Here is a 16,686-nt window from a genome sequence, read left to right on the forward strand (position 1 = left end):
ACATATGCAAAAGTCCATACATATCTGACTAACTGGATGAAAAAATGTTTCTTTTTATATTTATATATTTATCATATATTATATATCATGATTCCCGGTTGGTGTGGCTTTAGGGTTGTTCAAGGAAATTTTGCACATAATTCATGACGTTACCAGCCCACGTGGGTTCAATGTGATTATATTTCCATATGCCAGTCAGCTTGTGTAATATACAAGTAACATTTGTTTAGTGTTATCAGGTTTTGAGTTATTAAGACTTGCTTGTCACATGCCAAATTGTGCCAAATGGCAAAAATTTGCCAAAAATAGCATAATTGATCATAATTTATCAAACACTGTGAGTCTAACTGACGAACAGGGAGAGAAAAGAAATTACCTTCTTGCATGAGGCTTAGTGTTACTTCACTGTCAAGGGCTAGACTCACCTTCAACAATACCTGCTGTCAGAATTCAGCCCTAACGTGACTGCAGCAGCTACTGTCAGTGTCCATTCCCCTCTGTCATACTATGTTTTGGACAAGACGATGTTATGAACGAACTTAATTGACTTTAATGCTATTGCCTGTAAATAGTACAGTGACAATCATAAAACCAACAAACACCCAAGTATCAATTAGCCTAAGCTTCTGCTTTTATATTTATTTTTCTAATCATCTGTTGTGCAAAAAGATGCCTTAATATTTTTAATGACTTGTGGTGACATTGAATTTTTTGAGGTTTAAATTTTAGCAAAGTAGCTAGAAGTAGGGAGATGTATTCAATGGGGATGGTTCATTCAAAGAAAATATGAATGATAATTATGCAACAAGAAGTTGCACAGCTTCACATGAATAAACGTAAAGTATTCACCTGCCCATCAGGACAAGAGCTGGCCGAATGCAAATATTTAATTGCAATAAATTTAAATCATATCAGTTATGACATCATGATGTTGACTTGTCTGTTCATCTTACTAAACTTGTTACACATTGCAACTCTAGGCTCTATGAGCTCATTTGTTATTCTGCCAGAGCACAGTAACTCAATGGCCCTTCATGAGAAAAACATGATAGCAATGCAACAGGCATTGGAGGATTAACTTGTTCAGACAAGACAGACTGACCCTTTAACAAGAACACAGATTGTATTGAGTCTGTTAAAGGTGACTCATGTTACTTGAACTGGGAACAGGAAGCAGGTAGTTTCCGATTGTTCCAACTGGAGCCCCTCAGGGGAGAATCAGTTTATTTTATCACCACATAAAAAGAATACAAGTAATATCTTCCCAGCCAACATATTGGCTCTGCTGGCAACGGAAAGGGTTCAGCAGTGACATCATCAGCCTTTTTTCTGGTTGGGTCTGTCGAAACAAGAGCTGAAAACTTACACAGCTAATGGAATCAAGCTAACACTTATTTTAACCTGTGCTTCTCGGTGAGAACTAGCTTAACCGAGGCGGAACGAAATATGAAATCTCCTGATGAGTCAGAAACTTGGACTGATTCAGATGTTGAGTCTGTTGTCAAGTTGAAGAGTTTAATCCAGTCATAAAATCTGACATTCTTGTCACAGCTGCTTTTTCTTTTTGTTGTGTTAACAATACCTTCCCGCCACTGACAGTGACAGATAGAACTGGACTCCATTCTTTTGTTTGTGTCATACTAACCAGCTGACATGTGGCTCTGAAGGTCCCACCTCTGCCATTAGGATGTGGCAGCCTGTTTGTTTCGGAGGGTTTCAAAAAATGCCATCATCCCCCTCCGGACATTGCTACTGCTACCCTTGGAGCGTCGTGGCATCATTGTGCCACTGTGGGGATGCGATGGGACAGGGGGGAAGGCAGCACTATCCATGGAGTTGGCCCGCTTAACCTTTGATGGGGTGGTATGCCACAGTTTAGGCCTTGGTGGAGGAGTCTGAGCCACCAAACACTTCTGGTACTGAACCTGAAGTTGAGAAGAACTGCATCATTCACAAATGGATGGCATGAGTTTTAGATTCATGAAAGCTAGAGAATTAACATTGACATCAAATCATTTTAAAGGAATATTTTTGAGGATGAAAGGAATCCAAATTTTTATGAGGAGGCTTGTTGAGCCGCATTTTGTAATAAGAGTGCATTTTGTAATAAACATCCAAAATGTAATAACTTTTTCATTTCATTTTGTAATAAAGCCGCATTTTGTAATAAACTGCCGCATTTTGTAATAAACTGCCCCAATGCATTTTGTGATAAATTTTGCCGCATTACTTAACAAGTTATAACATTTTGGACGTTTATTACAAAATACACTGTTATTACAAAATGTGGCTCGACAAGGCTGTAATAACAGATGATAATATTTCAGGTGGTCAGTGGATAAACCTTTTGTGCCAAAGTATTCAGAGTGGATCACGTCACAAAGTATGATTAGTTCAGAATTTCCTCAAACAAGGAAGTGGTAACTATTTTGAATGTCAAATTCACAAAGTCCCCATGATTAAGGACAAACGGTTAACAGGTTCTCTCATTACGGATTCAAATTTAATTTTGGGAATGAAATCTCACCATACAAGCAGCCTGGACAGCCTCCGACAGGACTCCTGCATCAGGTTCACACCAGAACACGTGGCACTCAAAGCGCTGTGTGCCACCATCTACGATAACAGCAAAGGTATGACTGTCGTGGCCTACACCTAGAAAGGTTAGGAAGCGAACCTGACATTCCCAGTATGGCTCCTCACCTTCCTGCCACAGAGAGACAATACTGGTAAAAATAAAGTAAAAAGTCATAATGACAAGCATAGTTTGAAATAGTTTGCAGTTTTCTCACATAATATGACATAAACCATGGTAAATGATCCTACGTGAGGGTCCAGACAAAGCATGGCCATCAAAGGACCTTCCATGAACAATTACAGCAATAAAAACAATGGCCAGGGGTGGGGCTCGACGCCAGGTGCCTGGTGGTGAGCCCGCACCCATGGGGCCTGGTCAGACACTGTCTAAAAGATAATATGGGTCTGCCTTCCCATGGGCTCACCATCCATTTAAAGGCCAGAGGTTGGCCAGAGGTGGGCAGTGTGAAATGGATGGTAGCCAAAGTCGGTGACCTTGGTGGTCCAATCCTTAGCTGCAGAAGCTTCTTCTAGGAACTTGGAATGTCACCTCTCTGGTGAGGAAGGAACCGGAGCTGGTATGAAACACCAAGGTGAAAGGTTTAGGCTAAAAATAGTGAGACTTGCCCTGTCATACAGCTTGGGCTCCAGAACCAGTCTGCTCAAGGGGGTTTAGACTCTTTTCCACACTGGAATAGACCCCAGTGAGAGGCACTGAGCAAGTGAAGACATACTTATTGCCCCTGACTCTTTCGTTTGGGCTTAACCTGATGGACAAGGGGATAAACTCCCTCCACCTTCATCGAGGGGAACGGATTCTACTGTTGTTTGTGCTTACGCACCAAACAGCAGTTCAGAGAGCCTGCCCTTTTTGGAGTCCTTTGAGGGACTGCTAGAGAGCACTCCTTACAGGGACTCCCTTGTTCTACTGGAGGACTTGGACATGATTAGGAGGAATTATCTAAACCTAAGCATGGTTTTGTTTCTGTACTTCTGTGCATGTAACAAGTCTGTCTTTAACGCACACCATTGTCAGACAAGGATGTGCATATGTGCACTTGGCACCAGCACACCTTTGGTGACACTTTGATCATCGACTTTGTGGTTGTGCAATCGGACCTGTGACTGCAGGTTTTGGACACTCAACATATTGTAAGGATCCATTTGAAACATTTGCCAGAGTACCTTATCAGGGAGCGCTTCAAGTCCCACCTCCCGCACAACTTTGAACACAGCAATGGAGGCTGGATATATCATTTCCGAGTTAGCCATGTTCTGTCTCCATTGTTGAGGCAACAGACAGGAGCTATGGTCGTAAAGTGATCATGCCTGTCGAGGCGGTAACCTCCCTCATTGCTGGTGTCCAGCAATGAGGCAGCAATGAGGCATCCCTCATTGCTAAAAGGGAGTCCTATAGAGCCTTATTGGCCTATGGGGCTCTGGAGGCAGGCGCCAAAGCAAAATCTCAAACATGGGAAATCCTTCATGGGCGCCATGGAGAACGACTTCCTGTTAGCTTCAAAAGATTCTAGTCCACCTTCCAGTAGAGGGAGAAGCATTGCACTGTTAAAACTTTGTATAGTGGGGATGGAGCAGTCCTGATGTTGCCTTGAGACTTCGTATGAAAAACTGTATGACTCTGGGGACTCCCCTATTTCTGAGGCTGAATTTGCTGATGGGGTAAAACATCTCCCCGCTGAAAGGGCGCCAAGTGTGGCAGAACCTCCATGAGATCCTCACGGTGGATGTTGTGGGGCTATCCTGGCACATCTTTGCAACATTATGTGAGCATCAGTGACAGTGCCTCTGAATGAGCTAACTGGAGTGATGATCCACCTCTTTAAAAAGGAGATTGATGGGTGTGTTCTAATTACAGGGGATCACGGACCTCAGCCTCCCTGTAAAGGTCTATTCAAAGGTCCTGGAGAAGAGGGTTCCTTGAATAGCTGAATCTGGGATTCAAGAGGAGCAATGGGGTTTTCATCTTGGTCGCAGAACAGTGGAGCAGCTCAACAGCCTCAGCAAGGTCGTGGGGTGAATGGGAGTTTCCCCGCCCAGTCTACATTTATTTTCTGGACCTTGAGAAGGCATGCACCCGTCCTTCCGGGAGTCCTGCGGGGAGTCCTAGGAGTATGGGGTACCAATTACAGTGATATGGGCCATTCACAGCCTTGGCTGTATTTCCACTGTCAGTCGGATTTGTTTTCAGTGAGAGTTGGACTGGGCCAGGGCTGTCCCTTTTCGCTGTTTCTGTTCATAACCTCTATGGTCAAAATTTCTAGATGCAGCTAGGATTTTCAGGAAATCTGGTTTGGTGACCTCAGGATTGGGTCTCTGCTTTTTGCCAATGATGTGGTCCAAATTGGCCCTCACCAACTTTACTATCTCCTCTGAAAGGTTTTCTGAAGCCCATAAAGCCCAGAGGGGCATCCTAGGATGCCTAAACCACCTTTTGGCTTTTTGGATGCTCCTCTGGAATGGTGTTCTAGACATTCCCACCTGGAGGAGGCCCTGAGGGAGTACTCGGGACACTGTTAGGAAAATGTTTCTTGGTTGGCCTCGGAACACCTTGGGATTCCAAAAACAGTTGGACCAAGTTTCCAAGCAATGGAAGTCTTGGTCTCCCTGTTGCAGCTGCTGTATCCTGATCTGACCCCAGATGAGCAGCAGAAAATGGATGATGGATGGATGGATGGAAGGATGGATGAATGGATGGAGTGACATCATCATTTCATCATCGTACCTCTCCCTTCCACAGCGATAAAATGTTATCAGTGACATGGATGACGGACGGCTCCCAGTCGTCTCTGTCTGTCGAGTTCAGTATACATTCAATCGCTCTATTCAGTACCTCCATACCTGTCAACCCACGCACACACACACACACACACACACACACACGCACGCACGCACACACACACACGCACATACACAAACACACCCTTTTTTGTGTGTATTGATAGATAGATAAATAGATAGATACATAATCAGAGTAGTTACATTCTTAAAATATCTAATGTAGTTAATCACTATCAGTTAACCACAGTCTATATTTCCAATTGCTATCAGTTTTCTTAAATTTTCGAGCTAAATAGGCTAAACAACATGCAATTTATCATCATGAATCATGAATAATATTGACAGTGCAGGCTTCTTTAAAGAAAACCTCTGGGCTGGACTAGAACGCATAATTAGCAGGATGTCGCTCTGTACATCATCTGCACCTAAACCCACAAATGCTCCACAAATGACTGCATGAACTAGCAAAAATCCTCAGACACACTCAAAAACCTTGTGGAAAGATCTTTCCCTGGAGTTGAAAATTTGTATTCAGGATCAACTGTGGATTAAAGCCTGTGGATGTAGAATGTGGTGTCATTAAAGCTCCCATACTTCTAATATCTATGTGTCCCAGCACTTTCTATACAAAATATGTGTGTTTGTTAGTACAAAAAAAGCATATATGTCTTGTTTACCAATAGCTCTGGAGACAGGCAGAGTCCCAATATACTGAACCTGAAACTTCTGGACCTGGTTCCTCATAGCCTCCAGAAAATTCACTATAAAGACGGGAGAGCAAGAGCTATTTAGCATATGACTGCTGATGATGTCCTGCAGCTGAACAACAAAGTCACCTTGTCGGGGCAGGTCATCCGGTGAGATGCTCTCCATTGTTATGGACCGAGATGACCTAGCCAGTGCCTTCTCTGACATCATCTACAGAGTGACATCACAACTCAGTGACAACATCATATCGGCAGCCTGTTGTTTGTTATTCAAAACCTTTATCATAGACTTAATAAAAAGAAGGCTTCAAGACAAATTTTTTACAAATGCACTTGACCTAATTCATGCTGAAATGATGACATCACATTGGGGATTTGCAGCATGACATCACGCTCTGTCACCTTTGTCCACAAAATGACAATCTGACTACTTTTGATAAGCTGACAATTTTGAGATGACACAAAGTTATTTTTTGTAATTCCACTGAATCATTCTACCGTATTTTTCGGACTATACGTCGCTCCGGATTATACGTCACACCAGCCAAAAATGCATAATAGAGGACGAAAAAAAACATACATAAGTCGCACTGGAGTATAAGTCGCATTTTGAGGGGGGGATTTATTTAATAAAATACAACAAGAACAGACATGTCATTTAAAATTTTAATGACGGACAATTTAAAATGAAAATAGAATAGAGGCAACAACAGGCTGAACGATATGCTTACATTACATGACACAACTGAGAAAGTGCGTGGTATGTTAATATAACATACTAACAGTTATTCCGATAACTCTAGCATAAATAACATGATAAGAAGTTTACCAAAACCATCCGTGTTACTCCAAATACCCGGTAACTAAAATCCCATGAAATCTTCATCCTCGGTGTCACTTCTCATCAACTCCGCTAACTCCGGAGGTAGAAGATCCGGCGCTTCCTCTTCTACGTCACTTACGTCAGACTCATCGTCACTTCCAGTTCCAACTATTCCAGCCTTGCTGAATCCTGCCAGAATGGTTTCGGTTGTCACCGAAGCCCATGCTTTTTCAATCCATTCAATAACTTCCACGAAAGTTGCACGGCGCATTCGTTCCTCTAGCTGTGGCCACCTAGCTTTTAGCCCGCGATTGGCTTTTTTTGTTGCCTTCATTTCAGTTAGAGTTACCTCCGCTTTTAGCCAGTCTCTTACAAACTTCTCGCTAACTCCAAACTTTCTCTCTGCAGCTCGATTACTGTTTTCGGCTGCAAATTTTACTACTTGCAGCTTGTAATCAGCAGAATACGATTTCCTTTTCGGTGCCGTTTTTGTTAAGTTCTTCGCTAATGTTGAAATTATTATCACAGGCCTATAGCGCCCTCTTGCGGTTCAATGTGAAAATAACATGTGAAATTATATACCGGTACCGGTAATAATGTGTTAAAAATTTCACACATAAGTCGCTCCAGAGTATTAGTCGTACCCCCCACCAAACTATGAAAAAAACCGCGACCTATAGTCCGGAAAATACGGTAAATAAAATCAAATGGTATTCAGAATCAGGGATGAGGGGTGGGACTCGATTAAAAAAAATTAAATAAATTAGAGACTTTGTAACTCATTTATCAATCACATTTCAATAAATGACACAAGAAAAATGTTTGTTTGATGAATGAATCAATATAAATAAGCTTAAACTTCAAAATCTTGTTTATTTTCTCTTCAGTCATCCACACAGACAAATAGATGAATGCAGAAAACCCATTTGCGTCTCTCTTCAACAAGATGTCTTTAAGTGCCCTTTAAGTTCCCTTTCACAAATTCCTTTATATTTTTGACATTGTCTCTCTTGACAGCAGTACATAATCTGCATCAGCTGAATCAGTCTGCAGTTCCTCTTATATCAGACCTTATATTCTATCATGGAGGGGTCTAGAGTCCAGAACATTCCATCACTTCCATCACTGGTCAATTTATCTGACATGGACATACAGTAGATATTTCCTTTCTGGATTTGAACCCCAACAAGTGGCTGAGTGTCGACTGGCAACACTATTTGCTCATTTTTGCATTACTGTTATCTTCCACAGCGAGTTTAACATTGTGAACCTACACCCTAGCTACAACATATTTTGTGCCAAGGTGGTAATGAAGACTGGAGGTCTTTCTCCTTCCCGCATTATTTATGCGATTGATAAATGAGTTACAAACTCTCTCCCATATAAGGTGCAAAGAACATTATTTTGTTTATGCCACCATCTGGAAGCACTTGTATCTAAATTTCCCCTCGACCAAGTTGGTCTCATCTTTCTTGTCATACTGTGCGTTGATGTTACCTGTTTGCTTGGAACTCGTGCACTGAGAAATTTTCTACGGTACAAATTAAAGTGTTTTAAAAATGTGTTAATTTATTTAATGACTTATTTTTCACAATTATTCTAATCAAAAGTTCCACCCTTAATAAATCTAGATTTGATATCTATGAAGATATCTAACAATACATATGGGCATGTGTGCATCTGCCATCATCATACTCATTCTTTAAAAGAAGGCCTCGGCCTTGAACAAGTGACATTGGACTCCTAAAATCTTCCGTCCTAAACACACAGACATCAGCAGCTGTTCTGACAACATGTCATTGCACTCACCTTAGAACACATCTGGTGGAGTGCTGTGGCAATGGCTTTAGCTGGAGCGTCACAGCGAAACACATGGCACTTTAACACACAGCTGTCCTTGTCACCCGCCACAAATGCAAAGTCCCTACAAACAAACATATACACACACATATACAGACACACATGCACACACAACCATTAAGGGACGCAAACAAAAACACAATTGGCATGTTATCAGAAAATGAAGTCATATGAGCTGTTGATGACGGTGTGATGCCTGGTTACCTGTCCCTGGGTAAGAGGTGGGCAGCATGAAACAAACACAGGGAGAGTGGTTAGAATACATAAGCTTTTAGCCTAGCTTTAGACAAAGACTTAAAGCAGGTGGATACTGTTTGCATGGCTCAGCCAAGCTTACCACAAAGACTGGAAACAGTTGACCTAACTGTACAAAGACTTAGACCCGACTTAGCACAAAGACTTGAAGCAAAAGGAATTGTTAACCCAGATCAGCAATAGTTTAAGCAGAAGGGAACTGGTGCGCAACTATTTGCCTCACCTGCCGTTGTTACAGCCCACCCCCCAGACTCGGATGTTCATAATTGGCTGACAGTGCAATGGGGTGTGGTCCAAGGGGTCAAGCAGCGTCAAAGTGTCTTTCTTGAGAACTAGAGTCATCTCGCGACCCTGCAGAAATACAGTAAGTCAATCAAATCAGTTAATACAGACACATTCTGTGGGATCATAAGATGGTCAGTCAGAGAGACTGATAGACAGTGAGTCACTTAATCAGTCAGAATGTTTCTCACCTCCCCCCAGGCCCCCTGTCTATCTCTCTGTTCTGGACTGTTGCTATGAGACAGTTGCTGGATGACATTACTGACAACCAGGCTGCTACGGCCTGGGGACAAATCCTCCTCCTCCACCTGCAGCCACCCAAGAGACCTGACACAGAAGACCTGATAGATAGACAGATGGATGGATGTATGGATAGATAGATGGATGTATGTATGTATCGATAGATAGATAGATAGATAGATAGATAGATAGATAGATAGATAGATAGATAGATAGATAGGTAGGTAGGTAGGTAGGTAGGTAGGTAGGTAGGTAGGTAGGTAGGTAGATAGATACATACATACATACATACATACATACATACATACATACATACATACATACATACATACATACATACATACATACATACATACATGACCAAATAGAGGGGTTGGGTGATGAAAAACCAGGACATGAAGAGGCAGACTAAATCAGATTAAAATCTGATTAAAAGACTGAGATTGATTAGAGTAGATGAGACTGAAATATTGTCCACATCATGAATATAAACATCAAATTGTTTATCCTTAGTCTTTTTCTGCTCTTGGACCAGTGGTCCTGGAGTGTGTGTGTGTGTGTGTGTGTGTGTGTGTGTGTGTGTGTGTGTGTGTGTGTGTGTGTGTGTGTGTGTGTGTGTGGAGTATCCTGGGATATCATACCTTTGAGTCGCCATCATAGATGAGGGGAGACTCTTCATGCAAGGATAAGCTGGGAACACAGAAATATACCACTAACATTTGCGTCTGCGTGTGTGCGTGTGTGTGTGTGTGTGTGTGTGTGTGTGTGTGTGTGTGTGTGTGTGTATGTGTGTGTGAGTATCAAGTGCCTATTACTACAATACTACTGCATCTATGCAGTAGTATTAGATAGTTGTGCTTGTAGTAATTTAGTGCATGTTGGATGCAGCTTCTGCTACATTCTGCTTTTAGCTAATGCCACCAGCTAGCCCTCTCATAACGGTGATAAGAATTGCATAGTCTCTTCCTGCCAGTACACAGCCTCTCCACCACCAAGACTCCTACAGTGTCTCTTCGCAGCCACATACGGTAACTAGGTCCCTATCAAACTGTATGGGATCTTGGAGCAGCAGTGGGCCCCAGAAGCATGGTGTATATGCCAACCATGGTGGACACGCCCTGGCACCTGCCAACCATGGCCCCAGCTATGGGTATTTAGTACCACTGCCTTTTTGAGTCAGTTTATACTCGTAAATGCTAAGGGAGCACAACCTAAGATAAAAAACATACAAAAGACCTCAATGGCAAATAAGGCAGAGGATGATAGGAAGAGATTGAGATTGATCTCAGGTTGTCTTGGACTCCACACCACTTTATCCTGACCGAAATCTGCCAAGGACCGTGTGGTGACTGTCAGTGACCAGCCTACTCTTGTTAAGCCACACTACAAATAAGCATCCTCCACAATGGGAACCCGCCCAGGATTAAGTCCAATGGCAACCAGCAAGTGGTGGTGGGGGCAGGTTTGTGCACTCTGGAAGCCAATAGTTATGAGCTGACACATCAGGTGGTGGGTGTCAGGTACAATTGCTGGGCTCTCGGAATTAGGCAGAAGATTCTTTCACTAGCTGCAGCCATGACTAAGCAGCCATACTCAGGATCAACTCTGCTTTCCTAACATGCCTAAAAGGGACCAAAGCTCTGGCACCACATCCACCATCTACTCCTCAAGATCTGGAAAAGAGAGGAGCTCCCCTCAGATTTCCAGGATACCCAAAAAATGACCATAGTGAAGAAAGGGGACATGGCTCAATGTGGAAACTACAGGGTTACTGCTACTCAGTCTTATCAACAACTGTCAAAGTCCTTCCTTGCGTCCTCGCCAACTGCCCGTTACCACTATATGAGGAGGTACTCCTTGAATCACATACAGCTTCCAACCATCCGGGGCAACAACAGACATTATCTTCACTGCATGCCAACTCCAGGATAAGTGCCGGGAACAACAACTGCCTCTGTACATGGCCTTCGTAGACCTGACAAAGGCCTTGGATGTTACTCGAACGGCACTATGAAGTACACTATGACGGTCCGGTTGCCATGACAAATGCATTAGCATATTGAGGCTACTGCATGACAACATGTCCGCCCCAGGACTCAGAAACAGTGGTTCCAAATCTGAGCCATTCACCACAGAAACATGGGTCAAACAAAGACCATTATTATAGCTATACTCATTGCAGCCTTATGGGGGATCATAATCCTTTACAGAACTGATGGCAGGTCCTTCAACCTTAACAGGTTCAAAGCCAAGGGTAAAGTCAGACACACCACCATCATGGAACTGCAATACACTGATGACAACACTATTTCAGCACACTCCCCAGAAGACATCCAGACCAAAAAGAACCCTTGGTCTTGCCTTATACATCAAGAAGACCCAAGATCTGTACCAACCACCATACAAACACCCATCATACCAGCTCATCATCAATGTGGACAATATCACTCTGAAAAACATGGACCACTTCCCCTAACTTGGGAGTCTTCTTTCCCCCAAAGCCGACATAGAGGCTGAGATAAACCATCGCCCAAGCTATGCCAGTAGAGCCTATGCCAAACTCAAAACAAAGATCTTCGATGACCAAGATCTGAGGGCTCAAACAAAGCTTTTGGTCTTCAAAGCTGTGATTCTACCAACCCTCCCGTATGGAGCCTGTATGGAGCCGAATTATGGACCACCACCATAGCAGATATTTAAAAGCCTTGGAAGTATTCCATCAAAGAGCTCTGTGGAAGATCCTGATGACATACTGGGAAGACAGGTGCACCGGCCCCAGTATTCGTGAGGAAACCAACATGCCAAGCATTACTACCAACATTACTACCAACAGCAACTCCGATGAATAGGCCACGCCATCCGCATACCCAACAACCATCTCTCAAAGCAGATCCTGAACTCCCAGGTAAAAAAACAGACAAGGAGCCTCTGGTGGGCCAAATAAAAGATTTAAGGAGAATAATAAAACCAGCCTGAAAAAGTACATTACTTCCTTAAACTGGGCAGACCTTGTGCAAAGCAGGCACCGCTGGAGGGACACAGTGCAGGAAGGTGCAGTGCAGCATGAGTCTGCATTCCACCATGCGTAGAAGCAACTCGTCAATACCATAAGGACAGACAGGAAAGGGCCCCACCCCCATCCATTGCTTCATCCTCCCCATGTCCTCACTACAGCAAGATATATGGGTCACAGATCTGCCTCCACAACCACCTTGGGACCTACATATTAAACGACCCTACCATGAAAGGACAGTCCTACTCGATGAGTGACTGCTGAAAGAAGCGTGTGTGTGTGTGTACCTGTCTTGTGTAGTGTCTGTCTGACTGGCAGGAGTCTGAGATTCAGCATCCTCCTGTTTTAGTTGAAAAAGGAAAAGAAAAAAAAAACAAAATGTTGCAAAAGATGGCAAGAAGACAAAGAACTAAGCTGAGTTACCATGATGCCATACCTTTTGTCCCTGGGCCTCTAGCTGTGGTGGTATCCAGCCAAAGCGGGGATGTTGCCATTGGGTGGCACCAGTAGGAACATGCCAGTAGTAGGTTCCTGTGGAGTCTTTGATGGTCCTCCAGCCAGAGGGAAGGTCTTGGTCCACCAACAGGTTCTGGTCTGTCCAAATGTTGTCTGAGGGGACCACAATCTTAATCCTAATTCTTTCACAACTGTTCAGGTCAGAGTGTTCATATGATCAGCTGGTTTTGCCAGGCAGATTTGTTTTTACAGAAGCTTTCCGGCTGGAGTCATGTGACCCTCTGACGAACTACATCCTGAGTTTCACAACAGGTTCTAGGAGGTTCTCTAATAAATAAATCAAAAATAGTATAATTCTACTGATGATTGTTCCTCAAAAATCATCTTGTTCCAAAAAGTCCCTCTGTGATGTTAGAGGGACTCAATCTTTGTTATCTAATGAAGAGGAAAAACAAAGAGACCAATGTCACATGGTTGCTTATGGGTCACAAGAAAATGTTTCTTTTAAGACAGTTTAAGAGACCTGAGTATCTTCAGTTCTCAGAATTTTGTGAACTGGAACATTTGGATAATTTAAAAGAAAGCATGAAAAAAAGCTTCTTAGTTGTTTTTGTACCCCATTCCCAAAATGGTTAGAGAACGGCTACTGACATAGGAACTGTCTGAGAACTCTCTTTGTGGTACGTCAGTGGTTCCACTGATGTCACAACAATGTCATACATCTGTCCACGAACTCCCATTTCAGTTGACAGATAATTAAGAGTCCTTAGATTTTCTTCCTCGTCTGTATCCTTTCAACCCATTAACAGTTACTGGATTGGGGACAATTTGATATTGTAAGTGATGAGAAAATATTGATTAACAAAGAGTAACATGTCAGCAGAAACATAATCCAATACTGCTGATTCATTTCAGCTCAAGGTGACTTGAGTTTTTCAGAGGTAAGTGAAATATTAATTATTATTATTATCATAATCCGTATCATATATATTTTCATGTAGATTCCTGCTGTTCCATTACAGAGAAAAAAAATCTAGACTGGCTTTATGGCTTAAAGATGTGTTTTTTTTTCTTTAGAATGATGCTTGACATTCACAGACAACTCATTATAGAAGAAAGACAACAGAGAAATTGACTTTTAAAACAGTTGCCCCTGTCTTATATGTAGGGAATTTAAATTTGTCTCCATTTTAGTTCCTGATTGAGACTAGTTTTCTCTGGTAGAGGCCACAAAAACCTTCATAAAAAATACATCACAGAAAAAATCCTTATGGATATATATGCAAATTTATTTGAATATTAACAAAAAAAAATGTTGATTATGATGTTGAATTTTTAAGTTATTTTTGTAAATTGGTATTTCATTTTAGGCTGATAATTGCACATAATTTTACTGTAATTGTTAAAGTAACTATTGTTTGAATTAAATGCATTTGTTACCATTTCTTCTTTTTAATGTCTTTGCACTGTACTCCAAACTATTAACTACATACTATGCTTAGTTTTAAGATAAAATAAGATAAGATAAGATAAGATAAGATAAGATAAGATAAGATAAGATAAGATAAGATAAGATAAGATAAGATAAGATAAGATAAGATACAACTTTATTGATCCAACAGTGGGGAAATTTAAGTATTGCTACAGCAAAAGGCACAGCGCTCAAGATAGGTTGGCAAATTATTTGGCTAAATAAAATGTGTGCTAAATTAAACTTCAAAACACACTTTGTTCGCTCATTTCTGTCTACACTGTCTACACTTTGGGCTTCAGTGAGCTCGGGAGCAGTATCTGAATTAGCAACCTCAAGATGTTTGAGTATTGCAGTGTTATCAATTAGCTAACAAGGAAGAGCCTGTAAATAATTAAAAACCTCCAATAGGTTACTCTCCATCAGCTGATCAAGAGACAATCATCGATCAGGATGAGGCCTCATCATCAACATTTGACCCCTAAAGACAGATGATTTCCTGCAGCTGCTATAAATTTCAGCCTGTATTTCAGGCTGAAATTTAGATGACTGTTAGCAGATCACAATTCTGAGCTCACATCAACCTTTAGTTTGTTTTTGGCAACAGCATCTTGACAAATTTGTTTCTGTCACTAAGTTTTTTATCTTTTTCTATGTTCTGATTTTATTTTATTTTTTATTTTCAATTTGATTATAGTATCATTTAACAAAACATTTTTCTAGCTTTTGAAATAAACCAGGCTTTGGTAGAAAAAAAAACTTAGTGATAAATAAGCAAAGTGAATATATAAAAAATAAGACAAATACTGGACAATTAGGAAAAATTAATATTATAAAAGGAGAAAGGAATAACAAATACCTACAAAAACAAACTTCCTCATCAAAGGGGAAAAACCTGGAAACAATGAGGACATTTGGACATGGAAAAATGCCTAAACCCAAAGAAACATTGTGAGAAGCTGAGGAACCACCCCAATTGCCAAAGCGGTGAAGACATTTATTTCCAGTGAGTACAATCAGAAACACTGAGTTTGATGTCGACTGCTTCCGAGGATACTTGGGATGTCTCGTGACGCTGAATATCTTCACTTAGAACGGATAGTAGAATGTGTGCATCTTACCGTCATAGTTGACAATAATGATGGCCAACATATAATCTTTGCCCATCATGGCTCCGCCCTCAAGGGTGTGTGTTCCAATCAGCTGATCCAGCTCACACACATACACAGAGGCCCAGATATTACACTGTCCTCTGCCCGGTTGTTTTTCTTTCTCCGTCTGTCCCTGTGTCTGTCGTACTTCTGAACAATGAAACCATCACATTCCTTAACCTCTTCTTATTGTTCTATTTTCTTTCTTCTACAACATCGTCATCCCAGCGTCTCCCTCTCTCTCTTCGATGAGATGACGGATGCTCAATGACGGAGGTAGTACCAAGCTCTCATCCTATTGATGTCACGACGCTCCTCCCTCTCTGACATACCGCTTCGCTCGCCCTTCACTGCTAGAGGAAAGACGTTCAAGTGCATTTCCATAGCAACTGCACACATCCCATACGTAAGATAACGTGGTCGGCACATTGTAATTGTTACTGAGGTAGTCGTTCAGGAGCACAACACTAAAAGATGCAGCCAGCTAAAAAAAAACACCAAAAACTTTGTCAAATAATTTCGTGTTGCGATGACAGGAAGATATGATTCTCAAATATCTACATTACATCAAAGTTATACAATACAGCATTTATTAACTGAAATGCTCAAGTCAGGCAAATTTCAAGTTTTCTAATTATCATTCAAATTTTATTTACATGAATGCTGTATGACACGGAGCTTTCGCACAATGAAACAAGAGAAAAACTATTTTTGATAACAGTAATGCTAAAATGACAAACTCAAGAATCTTGTGGCTTTTAAACAAATAATTTGTCCTGTGCATCGATATTTCTTTTGTTTCTCATGATAATTTTCTTCAGACAGCTAGGTTGTTCTGTATTTTGAATAAACTTATTCACTGGAAATGTATTTATTTGATATGTAATTTGTTGGAAACGTTTTTATGCTAAAAAAAATAAAACCATGAATTTGCGGATTGACGAGTCGTGATGACGTCGATGTCCTCGCGACAGACCGAGCTCGTTTACGGCGGGATACCCAATGACATGCAGACACGGGTAGTCTTCAAGATTCTGACAAATACTGACCAA

At 41.5% G+C, this 16,686-nt stretch overlaps 1 protein-coding gene across 4 annotated transcripts; it reads right to left on the reverse strand.

Moving 5' to 3' along the window:
• Nucleotides 1-1,191: 1,191 nt before the first annotated feature.
• apbb3 (amyloid beta (A4) precursor protein-binding, family B, member 3) lies at nucleotides 1,192-15,916 on the reverse strand. 4 transcript variants are annotated; one of them, XM_086160760.1, is made up of 12 exons: nucleotides 15,605-15,916; nucleotides 12,993-13,165; nucleotides 12,844-12,896; nucleotides 10,185-10,233; nucleotides 9,495-9,644; nucleotides 9,245-9,372; nucleotides 8,716-8,830; nucleotides 6,213-6,294; nucleotides 6,054-6,137; nucleotides 5,321-5,388; nucleotides 2,528-2,707; nucleotides 1,192-1,925 (listed from the first exon to the last, which is right to left on the reverse strand). In XM_086160760.1, exons 1-12 carry the CDS (start codon nucleotides 15,651-15,653, stop codon nucleotides 1,683-1,685), a joined length of 1,374 nt encoding a protein of 457 aa, XP_086016886.1. In that variant the 5' UTR covers nucleotides 15,654-15,916; the 3' UTR covers nucleotides 1,192-1,682. The 4 variants fall into 4 exon arrangements, with proteins under 4 accessions (XP_086016886.1, XP_086016885.1, XP_086016887.1 ...); XM_086160759.1 differs by having other exon boundaries at nucleotides 5,321-5,436; XM_086160761.1 differs by lacking the exon at nucleotides 10,185-10,233 and having other exon boundaries at nucleotides 5,321-5,436; nucleotides 9,495-9,630.
• Between the last annotated feature and the right edge of the window lie 770 nt (nucleotides 15,917-16,686).

Source organism: Fistularia commersonii, chromosome 15 (assembly GCF_037954325.1).
Source record: "Fistularia commersonii isolate RoL2024-O1a breed Wild chromosome 15, RoL_Fcom_v1.0, whole genome shotgun sequence".
Taxonomy (NCBI): Eukaryota; Metazoa; Chordata; class Actinopteri; order Syngnathiformes; family Fistulariidae; genus Fistularia; species Fistularia commersonii.